The sequence below is a fragment of the Dunckerocampus dactyliophorus genome, chromosome 7, assembly GCF_027744805.1.
Source record: "Dunckerocampus dactyliophorus isolate RoL2022-P2 chromosome 7, RoL_Ddac_1.1, whole genome shotgun sequence".
NCBI classification, from domain to species: Eukaryota; Metazoa; Chordata; class Actinopteri; order Syngnathiformes; family Syngnathidae; genus Dunckerocampus; species Dunckerocampus dactyliophorus.
The window spans coordinates 29,263,297-29,288,921 of NC_072825.1; the positions used below are offsets into that span (position 1 = coordinate 29,263,297).

A 25,625-nucleotide genomic window follows, 5' to 3' on the forward strand; every position below is an offset into this window, starting at 1 on the left:
TTTCACATAAGGATTGTGAATGATGGGCAAAATTTCAAAAAAGTGCAGTTTTTCCCGAGACGCACCTAAAAAGCTCGCCATTAAAACACCTCCAAAAATGATCTGGTTTTATATCCATGCTGTGAGCATCTTCTAACAGGCACGTTCATGACAACACGTAATACTTACAGTATTTGCCCTATTGTGGTCATTTTTAAGCATTAGTGGAGCTTAGAAAGGAACGGCAAACTTATCGTTAACTTTTCCAAACTCAAAAAAGAAAAAAAACAGCAGCAGTGGCGGCAGAAGCGAGTGTGTGTTGAAGCTAGTCGCTACCCGGCTAGTAGCTAACCGGTGTGGTCTGGTGAGGTGTCACTACGCCAGTAACGTAGTTCTTTGGCGTAACAATGTTAATAACAATAATAATAACAACAATGTCGCTGTAGCTTGGTTAGCATGCAGGTCACATTATATAAATAAAGGTTTCACAGGTGGAACAGGTGCACACCATTACGGGCATTCTTAGCTGCTTCTTTTCTCCTTATTTTTCCCAAGGATTGTGGATGATGGGCAAAATTCCATACACACAAACACAGCACGTTGCCAAAGGAGACAACGTTGTGGAAGAAGACACGGCACCACAAGTGGTAATTAAAGATAATCATATTTTATGAAGCAATTGTCAAGAAGTAAGTGCAGCACTGACCCTCCAGCCCCACCCCCAGATAGACAGTGTCAAAGAAACTAACACATTTGAATTTGGGCACAGACCAGCCCAGTCTGGGCTGGAGCAACATCATCACTACTAGAAACCTGCCTTGGAAACCCGTAAGTAGGCCTTAAGTGTTGGAGAGGTTACTAGAGCAGAAAACACGCACACACACACACACACTCACACTCACACACACACACACACCCACACACACACACACACACACTGGTTTCTGTGGGTAAAGATAAAGTCTTCATGGTGCGGGACGTAACACCCTCGACCTGCTGAGGACTACCAGTGGCGCTCCGATATTTCCTTGATATAATTCACGGCCGATTCAGCCAATGAGGACCCTGTTTGAATTCTGGAGCACCACTGGCTTGGCTTCCCAGGTCAGGAGGATGAGGCGGTCGTCTCTCTTTTAAAGACAGACGCTTTTTGTCACCAGCCTGGACTGGACTGCGCAAAGGATGGCAGAGCTGGATAAATCACAGCAAATCAGGACGTGGAAGCGGATCAAGTCAGCGAAGGAATACAAATTGAAGTGGACGCGTGTGAACACCAGAGAGCGAGTGATGGTGAGCGGCAGGGACAGGACATAAGCAAGACGCCACAAAACAAGCAGGGGACGAAACGTACCCAAATATACACAACACACTGTCTCAGCTGCCGGGGGTGCAGCTTTTTGGCCTGCTAAATGACTAAAGCCGCGTCGACGGCGTGCGCGTCGTGTTAAGTATGCACGCAGGGCAAAGCCTGGGTATGCTTCTCAAAGAGGACGGCGACAAGCTGCTTTCACACAAGCACATGCAACACGCTTAAACGGCACGACGCTCCTCAACACCCCATGCTAGGGTTGTGAAGGGGAAGCTGATGCCACAGGACGTCCGCATTGACAAGCTAAGAATCAGCCACAATCCCTTAGATGAATGCGTGTAACATGTAGAGCGTTCCCTCCTTCATCGCTGGGGATTGGTTCCCAAAATAGCCCACAATAAGTGAAATCCGCGAAGTAGCCAACTTTATTTTTGTACAAGGATTATATGTTTTAAGGCTGTAAAACCACTCAACATACATTTTATACGCTTTTCTCAGACAGGCCTTAACAATTTATCTCATTTCTCTCTTATTTAAACGCTCTCAAAGGTCAAATTTCATTTGAATTTCAATGACCAACCTACTAGGTTGGACACAAGAAATGATGAAGTGACTCACGCGTATATTCACTCCTCTGACCGTGCCTCGTCCTGGCGCCGTTCAGCTGCATCCTTTTTAAAACATTTTGCTCCTGCCGTCGTCCTCCTCCTCGTCTACTCTTTGAACCGAAGATTCATTTAGCCGGCTAGCTTCTCCTCCTCCTATTGTTCATTGGCACTTAGCAAGTAGCTCACACAGTGAGCTAGTTTGCTAGTTACTATTGACCGCAACAGGAAACGACACAAAGGAGATTAGATTGACAATGGTCTACAGCCAATCAGGACGCAGAAGACAAAGGGTGGGTTCTCCCTTAGCCAGTAAGGATGTTGTGGCTTTATTTAGCCGGCTATTGTCGACTGTGTCTTCCTAAGGAGGCGGAGCCGCACAGCCTCTACTGGTAGCAGTAGTAAATACAATAACAGACACATCCAAAAGAGCACCGATAGATCGCTCTAATACACCACAAGGACGCAGAACACAAAACAAAAAGAAGCAAAATTGCAAAATCCGCAAATGGTGAAGCGCGATGTAGCGAGGGAACACTGTACCCGGTATCGCGATACAGTCCGTCTCTTAAAACAACGAGGCAGCCTGGTCTGCCAGTGAAAGGATGGTCGCGCATGCGCCGTAGAATCCACAATGGATTTAAATAGCATTAGCAGGTGCTAGCATTAGCGACACGCTTGCTAGTCACCAGGAAAGATTTTCAACACATTACATTACATTAAAACCATCTAATTGATCTTATTTGTTATGTATGGTGTACATAAGACAGGAACAACATCAAATTAAAAGCTTTAAATGAATACAGAGCCACCATCCTCCAGTACGAGCCTGGACTTTGTTGTGTACCTCAAATATACACATTAGCACTCAAATCTTACCCTTACGCATTCCCACACAGTATCAGCAATATGAGGTGAAAGAACAACGGGGAAAAGTATTACTACAGTATGGTAGTCTATCTGTGCAGCGTGATGGTGCGTTGAAGGGCCGTCGAATAAAGTGGGACACGTCGCCGCTCGTGACAAACAACATGCAAAAACTGCGGGATTATTAGTGGTATATTGTTTTTTTAATACAATAATGGCCCATATTTCCAAAATTGCCATCCATTTGAGGTAGTTATTTACTAATTATTTAAATAAGTGTTTTCCCAGTGGTTGGGGAGCCCTGCCTTAAAGCATGCTTGGGAATGTGCCGTGCTCTTATACACCTTTGAAAATGCCACTTTCATGCTAGCTTCTTCATTTTATAATGTAACATTCATGTCCACATCAACAGATGTACCCGTCGTGTCGTACCGAATCGTATCATTTGTACACTGTATCGAATCGTTCTGTTTTTAAAGTAAAGTGGAATCGTGTGCACCTAGATGCGTAACGAATCGAACCGCAAAGAGATTTACATCCCCACCCCACGCTGGCGTCAGCGATATGAAGATCTAAGGGTTAGATGATGGGAATGATAGACACATTTATCATTGGCGCCAGTCCAGTCCAGACGAGTGACAGCGGACGTGGAGACGCCCTTCCAGCGTCAGCTTTCAGAGATTTCGCCTCCCGTCCGGAGGCTGAGCCGAGCAGAGCACAGCGGAGCTTTGATCAGTGCTCTGTAGGGGGGAGGGAGGGGGGTGAGGACTGTATGCTATGTTACCCAGCAGGCACCAGGTGGTGGCGGTGCGGAGGACACCATGGCAACGCCATGAAAATGCCATGGCAACGCCATAGCAACTGCGGCCTGGTTCACTCGCTGGTGGTGTGGTTTCGGCCCAGACGTGCTACAGTGGCGTGGTCATCAGATACACATTTCAGTCACATCATGAATAGTAACATAGTCCATAGGTTATTCCAAAGAGCAATCAAGGCTGCGTTCACACTTGGCATCTTTGCTTCAAACTCTGCTGCTCTGCTAGCACCGTGCACTCAAGCGTGGACGTGCTCATCCAAACCTCGGTGCGCACCACAAACAAACACGCACCAGTGAGACAGGAGCCTCGGCCCGCTTGCAAGTGACCTCTGGTGCAGTTCACTTCACTTGGGCGCAAATGTGAGCCCAAAGCCACGCAGCGGCGTTAAAATGACAACAAAGGGCATGCAGAAACCACAAATATGGACGAGAAAATGCAACAATGGCATTCTTTGAAAGTGTATTTCACGAGCTTTTCATGAAATCCAAACTGGTAAAAAGAGCAGAATTTAAAAGTAACCAACACAGCAGATGGCATTTTGGTTTGGAATACGGTGGATTCCCTGCACACTCGCAATTCTGCATTCAAATATTTACACTACTGTACTCCCTCCTACATGGCGGTCACTTGGTTCCAGACCCAATTGTGACAAGTCAATTTCCAAAGTAGGATCCTTTAGTTATAAATGGAATATTTCAGTAGTTAGAGCATAGAAAACCTGTTTACTACCTTCTAAATACACGTCTTAACATTATTAGAGCACCCCTGTGGTCACCTTTATACTTATATTACCCCAAATAGTTGACATAATAAAAGAAAATAAGACATAAGTCATAAAAAACTGTTTATGACCTTCTAAATATGATTTTTAAACACTATTAGAGCCCTCTAGACAATAAATAACACCCCCTATAATCACCTTTATCCTCCTATTACCCAATATAGTTGACATAACAGAAAAATAAGACATAAGTCATAAAAACTGTTTCTGACCTTCTAAATATGATTTTTTAAAACATACTGCAATTAGAGCCCTCTAGACATCAAATAACACCCCTATAATCACCTTTATCCTCCTATTACCCAATATAGTAGACATAACAGAAAATGAGACATGAGTCATAGAAACATTTTATCACCCTCTAAATACACTTAACATTATTTGAGCCTTCTAGACATGAAATAACACCCCTATGGTCATATTACACTCATATTACCCAATATAGTACAAATATTAATTAAAAAAATAAGACATATAATTCATAGAAAACCTGTTTATGACCTTCTAAATACACTTTTTAACATTACTAGAGCCCTCTAGACATGAAATAACACCCCTATAGTCACCTTTATACTATTACCCAATATAGTAGACATAATAAGAGAAAATAAGATATAAATCCGACATAATATAGACACAACACAGACTTGTGTTAGCATTGGGAGAGTTCTTTGTTGTTCTTTTTTTACTTTCTGTGGCGGCTGTTGTCTCGTCAATGTAACATTACTGACACTTAGTGACTAGTGTAGGATACGACTCATCATCACATCTTTGAATGCATCTTCTGAATGCCTTATAGTTGTATACTTCATTTAGCCATTTTTTATGCTTGAAAATAACTCAATATGGGGAAAAACTAAAATGTAATTAATTTTCCATATATTTTTATTTGTGTATTTTAATATTTTTACAGATCTCCAAAAACAGGCTGTTTTTTCCTCATCTCATTCACCCTAAATCATTCATAAGTAAGTGTTAAAGAATCTAATCTAATATTTCCAACAGTCACTTTTTTGCAAATGTTGATCCAAAATCAGAGAACATCGATGTCAAGCTAGCAGGAAGGTTTGGAAGGGGAGGAGCGAGCCTGATGTTAAAAATAGAGCGGAAGCTCAGTTAGCGTGTTGACGTCAAAATATTATGCAAAAATGTTGTGTGCATTTTTCGGTTAGCGTACAATATGGGGTGCGTGTTGTTGTGTTATTAATATGCGGCGGGAGTCCCACTCTGTTATTAAAGTATTTTTTTAAATCACTAACAAAAACTGCTTACCAACACATGGAAACAGGAAGCGGGAGTCAGCTGAGTCGCTCGTCTATGATGTCATCAGCGGCTGACTTCTTTGCTACCTAACACAGTTGCGCCATACTCTGCTTTGTTTTCATCACGGCTACCATATTAACCGAAATGGAGGCAAAGGAAGTTGCAAGTCACAGCATTCTGATGAAGAAGGTGAGAAACAGTACTGAATATAGAAATAACTCATAACAAAACACCAAGGTGGTGTCCGTGAGCATCTCTTGTCCCTCGCCCGCCGCCTTTGTCAATAATCATGTCCTCAATGAAGGTAAAAGAGAGGTTAAATGTTCGTTTGATTTATAACTTTCATTTACGGTATATGGATTGCAATTTGTTTTCTGCATGTCAAATTATACTTTAAAAAAGTCTTTTGTGTGTCTGGAGTGCATTACGGTCCCTCACAACATCGCATTTTTTCAGAAATGAATGAATGAATAAACGATAGCTGTTATTAGTCTATTGTTGTCTATTATTAGTCAAAACATGTGGAAATACAAGTCATATGTAGTATTCTGGTCACTAGGCAGCAGTAATGACACACAACATTGAGACATTAGCTTACAGTACATGACATTACCTTAACACTGCATGAAGTCAGCCATGGCGTGTTCCACATGAGAGGGTGAAAAAAAGTTCTCCTCCTTTTCCGTGTGGAAGTGGTATGTTTTTGTCTTCTTAAGTTTATAAGAAATACATTTGAGGGAAGCTGGTTTGCTCTTCACAGCCATCTCTAGTCCCTGTGGCATAAGAGTTGCAATGTGTTGTAAACAGTAAATAAAAGGAGTGTAAAGGTGACTATAGGGGTGTTATTTGTTCATGTTAAAAAACATATTTAGAAAGTCATAACCAGGTTTCTATATTTCTTATTTTCTCTTATTATGTCTACTATATTGGGTAACAGGAGTGTAAAGGTGACTATAGGGGTGTTATTTGATGTCTAGAAGGCTCTAATAACGTTAAAAAGCGTATTTAGAAGGTCATAAACAGGTTTTCTATGACTTGTAGGTCTTATTTTATCTTATTGTGTCTACTATATTGGTTAAAAGGAGTGTAAAGGTGACTATAGGGGTGTTATTTGTTAATGTTAAAAAACATATTTAGAAAGTCATAACCAGGTTTTCTATGACTTGTAGGTCTTATTTTATCTTATTGTGGCTACTATATTGGGTAAAAGGAGTGTAAAGGTGACTATAGGGGTGCTATTTCATGTCAAGAGGGCTCTAATAATGTTAAAAAGTGTATTTACAAGGTCATAAACTGTTTTTCTATTACTTATGTCTTATTTTCTCTTATTATGTCTACTATATTGGGTCATAGGAGTGTAAAGGTGACAAAAGGGGTTTTAAATCATGTCTAGAGGGCTCTAATAATGTTAAAAAGTGTATTTAGAAGGTTACAAACAGTTTTTCTATGTCTCATGTGTCTTATTTTCTCTTATTATGTCTACTATATTGGGTAATAGGAGCGTAAAGGTGACTATAGGGCTGTCTAGAGGGCTCTAATAATGTTAAAAAGCCTATTTAGAAGGTCATAAACAGGTTTTCTATGTCTTATACAGCATGTCTTATTTACTCTTATTATGTTTACTATATTAGGTTAGGTCTAGTATTACTATTAGGTCTAGTGGTTAGCATGTTGGCCACACAGTCACAGTCTTGGAGATCGGGAAGACCGGTTTTCTGTTATTTATATGTCTTATTTTCTTTTATTATGTCTACTATATTGGATAATAGGAGTGTAAAGGTGACTATAGGGGTGTTATTTCATGTCTCGATGGTTCTAATCATTTTAAAAAGCATATTTAGAAGGTGGTAAACGGGTTTTCTATGTATTATATTCTCTTATTATGTCTACTATATTGGGTAATAGGAGTGTAACGGTGACTCTTGGTGTGTTATTTCATATCTAGAAGGCTCTAATAATGTTAAAAAAGCGTATTTAGAAGGTAGTAAATAGGTTTTCTATGACGTATATGTCTTATTTTCTCTTATTATGTCTACTATATTGAGTAATAGGAGTGGAAAGGTGAATATAGGGGTGTTATTTCATGTCTAGAGGGCTCTAATAATGTTAAAAAAGCGTATTTAGAAGGTAGTAAATAGGTTTTCTATGACAGATATGTCTTATTTTCTTTTATTATGTCTACTACATTGAGTAATAGGAGTGGAAAGGTGAATATAGGGGTGTTATTTCATGTCTAGAGGGCTCTAATAATGCTAAAACCAGCCATAAACAGGTTCTCTATCCTCTAACTCTGAAAATATAAATGTTTATTAATATTGAATCCTACTTGGCGGAAATTCACATATGGCAGTTTGGAAAGTGTGGGACCAATTAGCCGCCATAAACGAGGGATTCCTGTGCTGTATTTCAGTTACATCACATGATATGCCAAACAAGCTTACTTTATGCATACAGTATGTTTATGCAGCCTTTGGTCCCATGACAAACAAATACCAGCGTGAAGGCTAAGCGAACTGCACCCAAGTATGCACCAAGAATCTTTTTTTTCCCCAAACACTGTAGTTGGTGGGAAGCAAAGCAGTGAAGTCCAAGCGTGAACGCAGCCCCTTGGATCATCATCAACAATCAATCCAAAGGAGCAAGAACACAGTATCTACTGGTCTCTGTTTTTGCTAAGTGAGACATGGAGGGGGTGATGAGGCGATGGTGTGATGAACAAAGAGAGAAAGCGCTCACTCTGTGCCAACGTTCATCATGGCTTGCTAATAAAACAGGAGACAGCAAAGAGACCGCAGGCTGTGCCAAGGAACAGAAGGATGACGTGGGGAAAGTGTCGAGAAAGTAATTGTAGGTAGTACGAGAGGAGTGATAGCGGTAGTAGATACAGATGGATAGCCAGTTTAGACGTTTACTTTGTCTTTTTTGTCACAGGCACTAATGTCTTCACAGTCATATAGGAGGAATCAAAAGTCCAAAATCATTTCAGTTACTAGTTTGGCTACAAAGCTAAAACATTGAAAACTATTTCATCTAACACTTCCTCCAAATATACCAAACTTAACTAATATATATACCTGTATGTATATATATATGTATATATATATATATATTTGTACATATATATTTCTTGATAAATGGTAGAATCCAAATGATCTGAATACAATAAAATATCTCAGTTAAATCACAGTATAACATGGTACATTCTCAAAAAACATAGTATATTTTCATATATTCTTGTTTTCTTTTGAAAGAAAAGAACACAAAAAGGAGCAAAATTTTTGAAGAGACCCTTCTGTTCATGCAGTCACAGACTTCAGAATTAGCGCCTCAGTCGAAACCAACGCCGCTCCGTGTCGTGTCGCCGCAGCTTTAAGGGAAAAGTGCACCCATCATCCACAGTCCTGTGTGAGACGTGAACACGCGTGTCTTTGTCTTTTCTGTGCCTTCTAAAGATACACAAAAAGCAGCTAATCCATGCTTGTGATGGGACGGTAGGTATGTGATCATTACCGGTGGTCGGAAACCCGTGATTGATAACCGCACTGTGATCAACTCACGGAGCAATGACGCTGCTCATTTCAGCATTTTCAGCATTTGTGCATTAAACTCCACACACAAAAAAAAAACAGGACAGGTTTCCGACAGGTTCTACAAAATATCAAAAACTGATCCGGGTGATAGAGTAATTCCGGATACTAGGATCCGGAGTATGAAAAAGTAGGGGATCTTTGGAACTTTCATCACAGGAAGACACCAAATGAAGCTACGAACATGCAACAAAGAAGACACCATGGAGTCTGGAGTGTGTTAACGGATTTGTTGTATCTTCAAAAGCTACGGAGCTCGATGCAGAAGAAAACGGCCATTACGGAAAATGCCTTTTTTGTGAATAACAACTGAACTAATATTGATATCATTATGAATCCCGGTGCTACAGGTATGTTTTCATGGTCAAGGAATCTAAATATGGAGACAAAATAAATGTCAGACTAATATTTATGGTGGAAATCACAATATGGGGGGAACTTGCGCTCTCAGATGTGTTCAGAAAAAAAAGCTGTATCCTCTAGATGGAGGGTGGGCAAACTTCTTGACTCACGGGCCACATTGGGTGAAAACATTTGGCCGAGGGGTCGTCTATGTATCGGTGGTCATCAAACAGACGGAATAACAACACATCCACGGTAAGCTAACGTATCACATAAATCAACTACTGCTACTACGTGGGTGATAAACAACAACGCAGCGCTCAACATAACACGTAACTTTAGCTGCAATCGACAAGTGCCCGCAGGGCATGCTGGGTAGCCCTGTGGCATCAACAATATGAACTATGAATGATAAAACGTTGGATATCAGGAGTATACGAGCGTCTGACTTCCCTGACGACCTCCTCAACATGTTTTGCAATCAAGCAAAAATGCGCCAAAGACAGCGACATGTTGGAAGTACCACAAGCTACCCAGCAAGCCTTGCGGAGGGGGCATATGGGTGTCATTTTGGCATGGGTGTTGTGTGCGTAGACGTTTATTTTTATGCCCACATGGTGCAGTAGGTAGGTTACATTGTGTCAGGTGTGCATGCGCTACGTGCATTGCCTACATTTTTACGTAGCTCAGTCTCGGTGAATAAAGACGATATATTACATATGTGAAGTATGGTGATTGACCACTTAGCAAGTGTGTCGTCAAGCTAGTCGCTAGCCAGCTAGCAGACAGACGGTGTTGTGCGGCGAGATGTCGCTACACCAGCAACGTAGTTCTTGGATGTAACAAGCAATTTCATTGATGATATTAAGATCTTTATTGATGAATAAAAATTATCCAGCCTATTCAAATTATTTTTGCTTGTTTTTATATTAAAAGAAATGGGGTGCAATAGAAAGCTGTTTTATTGATCTATTTCTGTGATTGCCAAGGTCCGTGTATTACTATTATAATCATGCTGAGCCTGTTACATCTACTGTTTTTATTTTTTACTTTACTGGCTTAGAATTTCTTGAAACTGTTTTTATTTACAATTTAATATAAAATGCTAAGATCATGTTGAGATTGTGACTATCCTAACCGCTCACGTGATACCATGATGTATATTAACACTGCTAGCTAGCGATCGCTAGCCAATGCACATCTCAACATTCTGAATATGTAATATTATCCTACATATTGCTCGTTTTATCCCCCTGGCTTAACAGTTTGTGTATCTAAACAATGTTTTATGTGCTTGGTGTACACATTTTACCTATGATAAAGCTAAACCGCAGGTCAAATAATCGCAATGTCAATCGGTTTGACGATCTATGGGATTTTCATGAGATATTAGCATCAAGCTAGCGGATGCAAGCAAGCTAGCCCCCGCGTCATGGCAGAAGGCAGACTGTAACGTTCCTAAAAACCACAAGACAGCAGCCAATGCAGACAAATAGCAGAAAACGCCGCTGTATCTAAAAATAATCCTTTTTTCGTCAATTACTTTGCTACGATTACCCACTACAAATAGAACACTACTCATGATCAAGACCTCTCCAATGAGTCCTGCATTTGTTGCGGCAGATTAAGATATAATAATAAAGAAAGAAATAATACACGACGAACAGTCGCTTTGCTTGCAGGCCCATCATAAGAGTGTCGCTGTAGCCTGGTTAATATGCAGGTCACATCATGCAAATGGGGCGTTGTTGCCGAATAGGTGCGTCCCATTACGTGCATTCTTAGCTGCCTCTTTTTTTTTTCGCTGTTTTTATTTCTTTAGAACGCACATAAAAGAGAAAGGCGTGCGTTGATGTCACACACAAGGCTTGTGGATGACGGGCAAGATTCCAACAAGAAAAAGTGCACTTTCCTTTCAGCCCTGTTGGTTGTTAAAACATGGCTGCTGCACAGGCAAACCGTTGCCATGGTTACCAGTGTTGGGATGAAGGGTTTTGCAGGCTCATGACCTCATCTAAACAGGTGGCTTCCCCGGCTCCTAAACATTTGCCGTGGTCTTACGGCACACCTGAATTCATTTCAACATGCACTGATGATTCTGGGCTTCTTAAAAGGGTGGGAAAATGGCAAAAGGAGCTCTCTTGAGGATGACAGATTCATTTTTTTTGTTTTTTGTACAAAGTGCCCCCACACACACTTAGAAAAAAGCAATCCATGTGCAGGTAAAAGAAAGCGCTTGCCAAAGGGGGGATTGAGAAGGTCGACTAAGCCTTCGATCTGTGACAACATGCACAAATATAATGCACAGCCCCTCATACAGCAAGTCAAATCCCCGTTTTAGCCATTATTATCCACAGCATCCACAAAAAAAGCTACAAATTGTAAAAGTAGATGTTGTTTTGCTACATGGTGACAACGCTACATTCAACTACAGTAGAAGAAGAGCTGGGCTGTGGCTGGTCTTAGTGTGAGAGATTTAAACGCAATCTGTCAGATGCAACGCTGGCAGCGTTCACACAGTGGATGGCTCCAAAGAAATCACGCTACACAAAGCATCTTGGACTCGCACCGCACGGCTAAAAGAACCACACGGGATCCATCAAAAGCAAATTGCTGGGTTTCATGTGACGTCACACCCGGTTCAAAGAGATGCAAGCGTATTCCTGACGAGGAGTCATGTCAAATCACAGCAAAAACGCTGCATACATTTGCCGCTGTCGCATGTAGAAATCACTGTTAAAAAAAAGTTCAGGAAACCCCGAGAAACCACCTTTTTCGGCGTTTGCTAACCAGCTATCGCCCTCGTGGAGTGGAGCCGATTAAATGTGAATTAAAAAAGTAAAAGTGAATTTCCCTGCTGTGGGATTAATAAAGTCCAATACAATAAACACGCTCCAGTTTACAGTGAGCAACGAGAAGCACAATTTATGCTAAAATCAACATTAAAACTAGAAATGAACGAAATCTTTTCTTTCAACCTTTTGCTTCTCAGGACTGGAACAAATTAGGATTTGACCAAGTGTACCTGTTGATTAGTCCTCATCAGAAGCGGATAGAAGGGAGGGAGCCACCTGCTGTGGCCCAGCAACGTGCTCTATATTCGGGCACACGTTCCGAGCAGCCGGTGTGACGCCATGGAGGTCTCTGGCAAACCTTTTGCACTTTTCAAACGGCGCGGCGCTGGTGTTTCCAGTGGCTGATAAGGTTTTTTTGTGCTCAATGTTTCGGGTTTTTTTTGCCCTCATGGCAGAGCATTTGGCGCTTGATTTGCTCATCCGCACAGTACAGGTAATCTCACCTCAAATTATCGGTTATCAGAGCAATTTTTAATAGTATCGCAGTAGCCTGTCCGCTCTCTTCCCATGAACCTAAAGCTAAACCATGTGTACAGATGTGATGGGGTGACCAAATGTCCTGTTTTCCCAGGACATGTCTTGTTTTCACATCCTGTGCTGAGGTTTTTTTTGTGTGCTCGATGTGGGGTTTTTCCCCCTCATCGCGGAGCATTTGGGACAACGAGCACGCAAAATGTCTTCCTCGGAAAGTTCCGACAGGCCGTTAACATCACAGGCAGGAGAAAAACGGGGCGCTTGATTTGCTCATCCGCACAGTACGGGTAATGTTTTTTTTTATTTTAAATCATCGGTAATCTGTGCTATTTTTAATGTTATCGGATTTATTCAAAATGTGAAATGTAGCCACCTGGAATGTCCAGTGATGCTCCACGGACGGCTTGGTAGTGGGCCTTGCTAGCTAGCTTGCTAGAAACAAATAGAATATAAAGTCTGGCTGAAACAGTGCGGCAGAAACGATGAAGGGCATCTACAAGAATGTCTTCATGCGCAATAATTGGGTGGAATGAACGCAAATTGACATGTTGCAAGCATTGTTTTCATGATGTCTGATAAGCTTCCACTGCTTTTCTACCCGTCTTTTTTTGGCCTGTTTTCATGCAGCACACCGTGTACACTCACACGCGCCGTTATTCGCTTGAATCTCCAAAATATCGCACAAACATACCGAGTGTGTATGTGGCCGTATCTAATGCTTGCTCACCGGAAGTGACGGCAGGTCACGTGGTTGAAACCCAGCAATCAAAGATGTACAACATATTAGCCCAGCCGATTAAAAAAAAAAAAAAACCCACACGTTTCAGCGTCCCTGTCACATTGAAGGCGGGAATATTGCTCAGTCATACAGTCTTCCATAAGCATAGTTGTTACCAACCCTTCACAGTTTATCTTCCTGTCCAAATTATAAGAGCATTCTTCAACAAAAGTCCTACTGCGTCATTAATTACAAGAGAAAGGTGACCTGTGGATTGTGCAGTAGCACGTGCTGCACTCATGCCTGGAAAACACACTGAAGAATTGTGCTTCATGTAATCCATAATCTCCAATATCTGGCTCGTGTTCATGGTTTTTTCAATGCTCTGCACCTTCCCTTTATTCTTCTTGCCAGTTATGTCAATTCAAATACCAAATATTGAATATTAGGCAGCCATCTAGTGCCAATTAAAAATACTGCACCAAGCATCCCCTTCATCCCAGGACAGGACAAAAAATAACATTCTCTGTGAAAATAAATGATCATCTTCCTTTGGTGGGGACATTTGCCACAACAATTCCCACTTCCAACACGAGCCACATCCAGCCTCCTCTTTTTCAAAACACTAACCCAGTCAGAGAAATATATTCATAACATGTTGAATAAAACAGAAGAAAAAAAATGCTAGGTGGGTTTTTTTGTTCTTAATATTTCCCTTTTAAATAGTAATATTCTTTTTTTTGTCCAAATACTCTCATCCAGTTCTGGTTGGACCACAGGTGACAAGCAAGCTCCAACAAGGAGGAAATAGAATCCCGTTCAGTCCGACTGTTTTTGGAATAAAACATGACATCACATAGAGTTGGGGGTCCTGGGGCAGAGCTAGATGGGTCTGATGGTGTTGCTGGGTCGTTAAGAGTTCATGAATTGCCCAGTGGTGACGGTGCATGAGAGACGTGACTCATCAACTCATTTACAAAAGCAAAGAAGAGGGAGGGGCCCGTCTGGTCACCTTCCACCGTCCACCATTCGGGTGTCCCTTCTGAACCCACCAAATTGTTCTCAAAGCCAGAGGGAGGGAGACGTTTCGAGCATAGGACACGTTTTGCCCGTGCGTGTGTGTACACATATGACATCATTACTCACAGGTTGGAGACTACTCCCATCCACAGTTGTGACCCGGTGAGGGGAGGAGAACCGAGGATGACATCACAAAGCTCAATTCTGAGCGAAGGAGGACTTCCGGAACTGTCACCCCCCTCTGTGATGCGGCCTCGCCTTCGCTCTCGTCGTAGTGGGAATCATCCAAGGGGGTATAGCTTACCCTGGTGTGGCGTCTCACTGTTGCCCTTACTAGAACGTGTACAAGGGAGCGGCTGGCGGTGGTGCTGCTCTCGCGCAGAGCAATGCTAGCATCAGGATAACTGCCCAGATGAGTTCCCGCTGTAATGGCTGCTAATTGATGACCTACGGCCACCGCGGCAGCCTCGTCTCTGGCTCCGGCTGCCGCGTCGCCGTGGTGCTCAATTACAGAGGTGTTTGCGCCTACGTCTCCCTCTCTCCTCTCCCCCTGTCATACCTCACTCTCTAGGCTGGAGAAGTGGGCTGACCCTCGACGTGAGCACAGACTCTTGGCTTTGAGTGGCAGGTGAGGCGAATAGAACCTTCGTGGCTGTGGCACAGAGCGTAGTCTCTGGTACTGGAGTTTGGCACTGGCAGAGGCCTGAATCTGGCCCTGGCCTGCCATCCCCACCCCTGCTGGAGGTGAGACCGAAGATGAGGATGGCGGAGGTGGGATGGGCATTGGGAGGGTAGTTGGAGACAGAGATGGCGGCTGAGGTGGCGACGGCGGGGGCTCGAGTGCTAGGTCGGTGGGCTGTGTGCTGAGGTTAGATTGGCTGCCTGATTTGGCCTGACTGGTGTCTGACTTGGTAGGAAGCGGTTTGGGGCGAGAGCCCCCACTGAAGCTGTGGCAGTGGGGGAGAAGCTCCTCCTGGCTACGTGAAAGCGAGGTGGGTCGTCTCTTGGAATGGGTGGTGTGCGAGCGGCTGTGGGGGTGAGGGTAAGGATGCGGATGGGGGTAAAGGCTGCAGGAACACATGGTGGCCCGTCGACCTTCCTCCCCTCTGTCCCTAGCTTGCCTCTTACTCTTCCCTCCCTTCCACTTTTTGTCTCCCTTAATTGGGATCTTGTCCATGGACCAGTATCTCCTCGGTGGAGGGAACGCTGCGGTGGGCGGCGGCCACTGTGATCCCCCTGATCCCCAACTTACACCTGCCCCTGAACTCCAAAAATCAGTACCAATCCACCCCTCTGCCCTCGTTCCGAGAAAGGAATCGTCACGACTATTGACACTGCCTCCTCTTTCTCGGGAGGGGTAGGTGCCAAAGAACCACCCGCCTCCACCTATCCCGGAACTGCTCGCTCCTCCGCCCTCCCAGTACCTTTCAAAACGGCCAAACTCCCCTGATGAGCCTTCGTCCGAGTAACTGTCCTCTGCCCGTCTTTCTAGCCTATCCCTTTCAGTCTCAGACGCAGCTCCTCGACCGGACCTCCTTCCTCTCTCCCCCGCCCGTTCCCTAACTCTTTCCCTCTCCTCCTCCTCCTCGTCTGCATCGTCTTCATCATCCTCAGAATCCCACTCATGGAAGGAAAGCCCCTCTCTGGTCTGTGCTTTCTCTTTCTCATAAGGCATCAACAAAGGACGCCTCTCTCCGACCCTGCCGCCGTCGTCTCGATCCGTTCCTTCGCTTCTTCGCCGCTTGCTGGACGGGAAGAAGGGGTGCAGGGATGTGGGGGGCGTGTTTGGGTCGCCTCCCCTTCCGTTGACCCAAAATTTGACCGATGCGGGGAGTTTGTTCAGGTTGGGGTAGCGTTTACCGGGGGTACGGTGTCTGGGATGAGAGTGTGAGGATTTGGGATGGCGCTCCCTACTTCGCCCGCTGTCCTCCTCCTCCCTGTCATTGCCCTCCTCGCCTCCTTCCCTCCTCACTCTCTCCCGCTCTCCTTCCCACGAATCCCGCCTCTTGTCTCCAAACGCACTGCGATACTGAGCAGAAAAGGAGGAGTAGTCTTGTATTCCTCCTTCCCTCTCTCCCTCCACTTCTCCTTCCCTCTCGGGCTCTATATCTCCATCCTCCGGCTCAGATCTTTTGCCCCCCGTAGATTTCTTCCTTTTCTTTGTCTTCAACGCTTTTTTCTTCTTCTTTTTCACTTTTCGTCTTTTCCTCTCTCTCTCGCGTTCTCTTTCCCTTTCTTCCCGCTTCTTCCTCTTTTTGCTCTTTTTCTTCTTCTTCTTCTCTTTCTCCTTCTCTTTTCTCCTCTTCTTCTCACGTTTTTGCCTCTCGGCGTCTCCCCCGGCTCCGCTCCTCTCTCTCTCGCTCCAGCTCGCCCACCACTCTTGAAGTTGGGACAGTTGGCTGCCCCCCCTCTCCCGCTCCCGTTCCCGGTCACCCCAGGATGTGCGTGGCTTCCTGGGGGGGACGGGCGGCGGCAAGCGCCCTTGGCTCAGGGAACGAGGACGAATGATTGAGCGTTCCCTCTCCCGCCCCCTACCGAGGAGAAGGCTGGACTCCTCTGTGAGCTCCTCGTCGTCGTCATCTTCGTCTTCATCGAGTCCTCCGGTCCTGGAGGAGCTATAAGAGTACGTGGGGGAGGTGGAGCGAGAAGACGAGGCAGATGAGGACGTGGATGTGGACGATGTCGTTGAGGAAGATGATGAGGAAGTATAGTGCAAGGATGCCGACGGTGAGGGTGGTGTATAGGAGGGGCTGAGGGGTACTGGCACAGGAAGTGAGAGTGGGGGAGAAAGGGGGCGTGCCCTCCTTCCTCCTCCCTCCCTCACTCCATCTCGTGCCTCTCCCCTCCGCCCCAGGGGTAGAATGTTCTCATAGAGTGGACCTCCGGGTTCTTTAGGCTTTTTGGGCCTACGCCTCCTCCAAAAGGACGAGGGGAGAGGGGGAGAGGGGTGTGGCAGTGGAGGTGTAGGAGGCAGAGGAGCTTGACTCTTCGGAGGTAGTCTCGGAGTTCCGAGAGTTTTAACAGCCCCTTTCCCCTGACCTCCGCTGCCACCTCCCACTACCCTCTTGCCCACCCCGTGGTCCATGCCCTTCTCTGAGTAGAAGGCCACACTGGCTGGAGGGGGCTGGGGGTGGCCCCTGGGCATAGTCTTGGGGGTCTGGGACCCTGCCTGCTGCTCCATGCAGGGCCCTAGTCCCTCAGGGTCAATGGGACCATAATATCGCTTATAACCATCAAGTCCCCCACCTCCTCCAGCAGATGAAGCCCAGTTTGGTGGGACTTTTTGAGCAAAGGGTCCCATGTCAGGAATTCCCCCCCTTACAGCTCGAGGGTTGGCAGCTGTTGTAGATTTAGGCAGTCTCCAGCGATCCACCACGGCCAATCGTCGGTCTGGCCTGGGCAGGAAGGTGGAGCAAGGGAGGGGTGCACCAGCAATGGGGGTGCTGGAGGGACCCACTGCTGTTCCTGAATGCACCACGGTGGGAGGAGAGCCAGGTAGGGGCGTCTTGTAGACGGGCTGTGGCTGCTGCGGTTGCGGTTGCTGCTGCTGCGCTATGGCGATAGCCGGGCTCGTCATAGACGTGGAAATAACGTGCGGTTGGGACGGGACTGGAACCATAGCAGTGTGGTGATGAGAAACCAATGATTTAGCACCACCCGGCGCCGTTTCATCTTCAAAGCTACAGCAGCTATACATGCCCTGAGGAGAAAAGAAACAAATATGAGCGAAAAAATCACAGAGAGATCATAGTGAGTGATAGACACTCAAAAAAAGACTTGAAAAGCGAGCCAGATGGCTGTTCGACAAGCAACCGTTGCCGTTTCTCAAATCACTCTTTGGTTATTAGTTCATTATCTTTCATGTACTGTAAGTACATAAACCTGGCAAGAAAATATTATCTCTGAGCTGATAATCACATGCATATGGTGTGAGACTGCTCTGTGAAGGTCACTGTCAAAGGAACGGGATATCCAGGCATTGAATTTCAATTAATCCTCCTCCTCAATTGACTGAGTGGAATTGAATTGACCTCAGACTGACTGCACACCCTCAGACGCTCACACTCGGTAACAGATCAGGGCAGGAACGGAATGCATGTGTGTGCGCATAGGATGACGTAAGAAGCCTACTTGGTGTCCTGGCATTAAGCAATATGAGTATAGGGAGGCTCATTTATTGGTTGTATTCAGTCGGAATGTGAATGTAAAAGAACTATTGCAAGCATGCAAAAACACAACACGTATGTTAGAAAAGCTTACCCTGCTGATGGCTAGGAGGAAGTCCAGTTTGCCTGAGCTGGTGGCCATGCAATGGCGCAACTTCCAGTACACCAAGTGTTCCCAGGCAAACACCAGTAGGCTGAGGCCCATAGCCACCAGAAGCATGTAGAAGACCCCAGCCATGTTGTCAATATCTAGCTTACTGCTCATCACCTCAATTTTGTCATTGTGGCAGATACCTGACAGCCAAAGGCGCTCCAGCATTTCAATTTCATCTGCAAAGGGGAAAAGTGGGAGATGGGGTGAGGGAGGGGGGATAAAGATGAGAAACAGGACGGGGTCGATCGATCGATAGACAGATACAGGTTTCTCAAGTCCCAGGGTTTTCTTACTCCTGCTCCAAAGCCCAGAAGGCAGCTGAAAGGCTGTGTGGTTTAAAATGAATGACTCATTGGTTTACAATTACCCACCTTTACTGGTAAACGCAGTCATGACCTGCCTGACTAGCAGTTCACAGATGTCGACTGATTATCTGAATACACTAGGACAGGGGTCACCAACGTTTTTTTTCTTGCGAGAGCTACTTTTAGAAAATGAAAATGGCCACGAGCTACTCATTTTTGTAGAAATGATTTTCATACCTTATTTCAACCCAAACAAATCAAATATGCTCGTTTTACCAAAACATTCACAAAATGCTGGTATCCACAACTCACATTTTATGATTCACAATACTTTTCTTTCTAGTGTTCTCACATTATTAACTGAAAACCTGAATGAAAAGCAGGCTTGCGGGCACCTCATGTGGTCGTGGGGGGCTACCACGTTGCTGACCCCTGGACTAGGATATTAGTTCAAAACTAATCCAGCCACCTGGCTGTCCTTTGGGCATGGAAGTTAGAAAAGCCAAATAGCCGGGCAGTGAGACTTCTAGTGTAAAGAAAATAACAAGCAAAAGAAGATAATAATTGACTTTTGAAAAAGAAAAAAAAGTTTTCAAATACTTCTTAGTCCCATTTATTTATTTTTATTGACAGAAAAACATCTGTGGTCTTACCTTTTATTTGTATATGAAGTACATGCACCCTATCCTTCTCCAGGAAAAGCTCTGATACTTTGTTGTAAAAGTCTGATCACCCTCTGGTGAGCTTGGATATACAGTATAATCCTCCATCTTGGCAGTCAAATGCATTCATTCATTCAGCAGAGCAAAATTTTATAATAATAATGAAAACATGTATATTTCATGCATTTGGCTCGCTACTAAAAAGCTGGTGCTGCTACCGTCAAAAAAAGACAAACGCTGGATTTTCCTCTCTATGGAAGGTCGGCAGTGACAAGCGCCTTCCAGCTCATGCACGCCCCCACCCCTTCAGGATGGGGAGAGTACTGCAGTGCCTCCATGTATGACATTTCATTGTTGTGGGATTAGTGAAAGTAATGACGTCACACTTACATTGAAGACATTACACAGGCTGTAGAAAGTCATTCAGCCATTTTAAAGAAAATGTTCAAATCGACTGGAATCATAAAGAAATACATTTATAATACAGCTGAAGAGACAAATATTAATATTTATTTGATGTTATCAGTATTATATTATATTAATAAATCATGCTGTTCCATTAGTAAAAAAAATGCATATTGAAGCAAATTTGATGTATTTTTAGTTAAATGAAGTAAAATACAAATATAAGGCATGCAGAAAATGATATGTAGTATGTAGGTAGCATGTAGGTAGTCACTAGATGTCACTAATGTTACTGTAATGTCGGGTAAAACTTTGATCGGGTCAGACTTGATCGCCTGAACGACAGGCTTTTATTGCGGGTTTGAACGATATAACAACAAGCACAATAATCCTTAACACAGGCTACTGTTGTGGCCATAACCCACGCCAAGCTACGACTCAACTCTGAACCCGTCCATCCCCCCACTGAGCTCCCATCACACCGGAACACATTTACAGCAACACACACGAGCATGAGTCTTGTCTTATTTCCTTGTATTATGTCTACTATATTGGGTCATAGGAGTTTAAAGGTGACTATAGGGGTGTTATTTCATGTCTAGAGGGCTCTAATAATGTTTAAAATGCGTATTTAGAAGGTTACAAACAGTTTTTCTATGTCTCATGTGTCTTATTTTCTCTTATTATGTCTACTATATTGGGTAATAGAAGCGTAAAGGTGACTATAGGGCTGTCTAGAGGGCTCTAATAATGTTAAAAAGCCTATTTAGAAGGTCATAAACAGGTTTTCTATGGCTTATACAGCATGTCTTATTTACTCTTATTATGTCTACTATATTAGGTTAGGTCTAGTATTACTATTAGGTCTAGTGGTTAGCATGTTGGCCACACAGTCACAGTCTGGAGATGGGGAAGACCTGTGTTCGATTCACCCTTAGGCATTTCTATGTGTGTGGAGTTCTCCCCGTGTGCGCGTGGGTTTTCTCCGGGTACTCCGGTTTCCTCCCACATCCAAAAACATGCATGTTTGGTTAATTGGTGACTCTAAATTGTCCATAGGTATGAATGTGAGTGTGAATGGTTGTTTGTCTATATGTGTCCTGCGAATGGCTGGCGACCAGTCCAGGGTGTACCCCGCCTGTCGCCCGAAGTCAGCTGGGATAGGCTCCAACATACCCTCGAGACCCTAATGAGGAGAAGCGGCATAGAGAATGGATGGATGGATATTGGGTAATAGGAGTGTAAAGGTGACTGTAAGGGTGTTAATTCATGTCTATAGAGCTCTAATAATGTTAAAATGTGTATTTAGAAGGTCATAAACAGGTTTTCTATGTCTTATATGGCTTATTTGCTCTTATTATGTTTACTGTATTGGGTAATAACACTGAAGGAGAATATAGGGGTGTTAATTCATGTCTGTAGGGCTCTAATAATGTTAAAACGCGTATTTAGAAGGTCCTTCTTTGGTTCAAATTCACGGTCAGGTCTGGAACCAATTACGATTACTGAAGCGGCAATCATTCTTCTAATATCAGGGGATCTAATAGTGATCCCTGTGGTACGGCTTTTCTGTTGTCTGCTAATGCTAACTCATGAGACCTGATATTTCCCCTTGTGGGACTAATAAAGGCATATCTTATCTTATCTTATCTTATCTTATCTTATCAGATCAGATAGATAGATGCCAGGGACAAGGACATATAAAGACGCATAAAGGTTAATGCTAATCAGAGTGTTTCTACAGGATTCCTTTCTTTGAGTCTCTTAATCCACTTTGACTTCTTGAGGTCAGGGGTGAAAAATACCAAACAAGCAATGTCCAAAATAACAAAGAGGAGCAAGGAAGTGGCTCTGAGAAGATAAATGACACCGACAACCCAATCTCAACATGCTAAGCAAGAGTAAATGAGGAGCGGAGCAGAAAAGGGAGGCCAGGGTCCACACTGTGATGTTCGGGTGAAAAGGGCTGAAAGAAAGAACGATGTAATGAGAGAGTCTGAAATAATGTTTATTAAGGTGGAGAGGCAAGCAGCATTCTTTTTCTCCTTATGCACACGCCAGGAGAAATAAGACAAACACACACGGAGGACGAGAGGCTGAGATTATGTCATAATGACAAACAGCAGGAACACTCCAGGGGTGAACTTGAAGAAGGAAGCGATAGGAAGTGACAGAAACAGAGAGAGAAGATCATAATCATTTCATTGTGACAGAGGGATGGTCAGCAACGCCATCAAGGTGCTAAGCTCTGAGGAATCCCAGATGTCCATCAGTTAACTCGCCAGCAATCAAGCAGAACCGCTTTAGCCCAAATGCCCAATTTTCATTAATGAGCTCTTCGACCTAACACATCTTAACTGCACTGCGAAGCTATGATTGGCTGTCGGGGTTGCTGGTGTAACCATAGTGATGTGGCGTATGCTTCACGATGGAAGCACAGAGGCGTTGTGACCAACGAGGCTCGTAATGAGAGATTTCTGTTGCGACGGCAAGACAAGGAGCGCCGCAGAAAACCCACGTCTGAAGGTTGCATTTTTCTTGCACATTACAGGCGCCTCGCTCAGTTCCGAGCAAAACGGTTAAGATGCGTCGCCGCTTTGAACACGACATGGCCCCCGCCAAATGCTTTTCAACGGCGCCATCATTAGCTGTGCTCGCGTGGCTTACACGAAGCTGGGCTCAGTCATCTGAGTGATCCGGGAAGCGCGTCTCCCATAGAACATCATTAGCAGGCCAACAGATGGACGCACTGCAGCTCAATGGCAGGTAACAACTTGTCGTTTCAGATTCGCCTCATAAACACATCCTGTGCTTTCCAAAACATGTCTCGCCTTCATTGCCGCGATGTCCAAACATAAACCTGATTTAAAAGTCATCGCATCTTAGCGAAGACAGTTAAACAGACCAACATCCTTTTTCCAAACCCTAATTCTTCCCTGCTGCTTGACTTCTGGCGATTCGTCTTTGTTGCTCTCTTTCGTCTCACATGGCCTGCTTGTTCCCACCTTTGGACTTTTATGATAGCAGTTGTCTGTGCATCTCAGTCGCTGCCAGCTCAGGCCTGCCAAATCCGACAGGTGTGTCAAATTCACACTCAGCCTCTCTCGTCGCTGGCAGGTCAGGTCAGGTAGAGCTCGCACGCTGCCAATACAAAGCTGGATCGCACCACAAAAGGACACTGAGCCTCATCACCAATACCTTTGTATCATCTATTCTTCCCATTATTTGTCCTTTACAAAATACCGTCTAGAAAAAAGTCAAAAGTATGAAACTCTGGACTAATGTAATCAGTGAAATTTTAAACTTGGCTTATTTGTCTCATATTAGGTTACAAGATGAAGACGCCTTCCTCCCTCCTCGCATAACCATCGGCGTCACTACAGATTGCATATTTACAATCCATCAGCCAAACTTGGAAATTATTGTAGACCACAGACATAATGAGCTAGCAAGCTTGTTGCCAGAGTTGGCTGACAAAGTCAGTGTTTTGCAAGTCTCAAGTCTCAACTAAAGACGTGCAAATTCAAGTCGAGTATCAAGTCTTTAATCTCAAGTCAGCTCTCAAGTAATGATGTGCAAGTCCAAGTCAAATCTCAAGTCTTTAATATCAAATCTCAAGTAAAAACCTGTAAGTCAAAGTCAATTTTCAAGTCTTTCATCTCAAATCAAATCTCAAGTAAAGACCTGTAAGGGAAAGTCAATTTTCAAGTAAAGTAGTGCAAGTCCAAGTCAATTCTTTAATCTCAAATAAAATCTCAAGTAAAGACGTGCAAGTCCAAGTCAATGTCAAGTCTTTAATCTTAAATCAAGTCTCAAGTAAAGACGTGCAAGTCTAAATCAGGTCTCAAGTCTTTAATTTCAAGTCAACCTCAAGTAAAGATGTGCAAGTTCAAGTCAAGTCTCAAGTCAATTCTCAAGTCTTAATGTCCAGTCATTGCTCAAGTAAAGACGTGCACATCCAAGTCAAGTCTCAAGTTTTTAATGTCAATTCAAATCTCAAGTAAATCCGTGCTAGTCCAAGTCAAGTCTTTAATCTCAAATCAAATCTCAAGTACATCCGTGCAAGTCCAAGTGAGGTCTCAAGTAAAAACATTCAAATCCGAGACGGACATGCCAAGGTTCTCCTCTCATTCCGTGTGGAAATGGTAAGTTTTTGGCTTCTTTGTCCTTCTTCCGCACTCTGTTTGAAACACTTACGTTTAGAATAAGTCAATTGAAGAGGCTAACTACTTAGCTTGCTATGCTAGCAGCTGTCTCTCTGCAGTGATCCCGTGGCCCGTGCAATGTGATGTAAACATAGAATAACAGGAGTGTAGAAGTGTTATTTCATGTATACAGGGCTCTAATAATGCTAAAACACGTATTTTGGAAAGTAATAAAAAGGTTTTCCATGCTGTAACTACTAGGGGTGTCACGAGTTACTCAGTTCACAAGATGAAACGATACACGAGATTGGGTATACGAGAACGAGATGAAACGAGATTTTAACTCTACTTAAAAATATATATATATATAATTAAATATTATTTTTTAAAATGCATGACAATATATTGCAATCTACTAATATAATTTCTACTATGTAACACACTTCTGCACTCTGTGTGTATGCTAGCAGCCCCGCCTCCACCCACCAAGACAAAGAGACTGTATGACTGACAAAAGGGCTAACTCCGTTCATGCATGTTCTATAGAACAAACGTGCCAGGGTGCTGAAAGCAATGCACAGAGTGAACCCTCTTCCTGCCTGTTTGGAGGCGAGAGACAAGGCACAAGACACGCATGCACATGGTAATACTGTATATTGATTATCCAGTTCATTTTCATTTATTGTGTTATTAACTCATTCAATCCTAGATATTTTTCAAAAGACAACCCCTTCAGTAGCGGCCATTTTAGATTATTTTGACTGTTTTTTCAAAACACGCAGAATATTGTGTTCTAGGCAATATAAACATGGACCCTACCAAAAGAAATATTAGACTCTCGTCTTTTGTCAGAAAAAAAAAGTTTGTTTCTACCTTTTTCCGTTCTTTAGTAATCAGCAGTAGAACATAGGTAAGTTTCAGGAAAATATCAGCTCCCAACTAGAAAAGGGAGAAGAACAGCTTTTTATGAAAAGATACATTTCAAGCGTAACTTTCACTTTGACATAAATATTTTGCTTTTGTGACAGCTCAAATATCTAAACAACTATACCAACATAAACAACACAAAAAGGGCTTGTTTTACATCAAAATAACACATGAAATCACATGAATCACATGAAATCACATGAAATGCACTTCTGCCCCCTTGTGGCCGTTTTTATGTCTTAA

General features: G+C 43.6%; 1 protein-coding gene across 2 annotated transcripts in view; it reads right to left on the minus strand.

Annotated features, from left to right (window-relative positions):
• Positions 1-624: 624 nt before the first annotated feature.
• LOC129185705 (glutamate receptor ionotropic, NMDA 2D) overlaps positions 625-25,625 on the minus strand; it is a 174,952-nt gene continuing 149,951 nt past the window's right edge. For both annotated transcript variants that reach the window (XM_054783085.1, XM_054783084.1), the window contains exons 15-16: positions 18,879-19,114; positions 625-18,318 (exon numbers count right to left, since the gene is read on the minus strand). In XM_054783085.1, the coding sequence (XP_054639060.1) occupies positions 15,172-18,318; positions 18,879-19,114 (3,383 nt within the window). In that variant the 3' untranslated portion in view covers positions 625-15,171. The remainder of the gene's footprint in view (positions 18,319-18,878; positions 19,115-25,625) is intronic.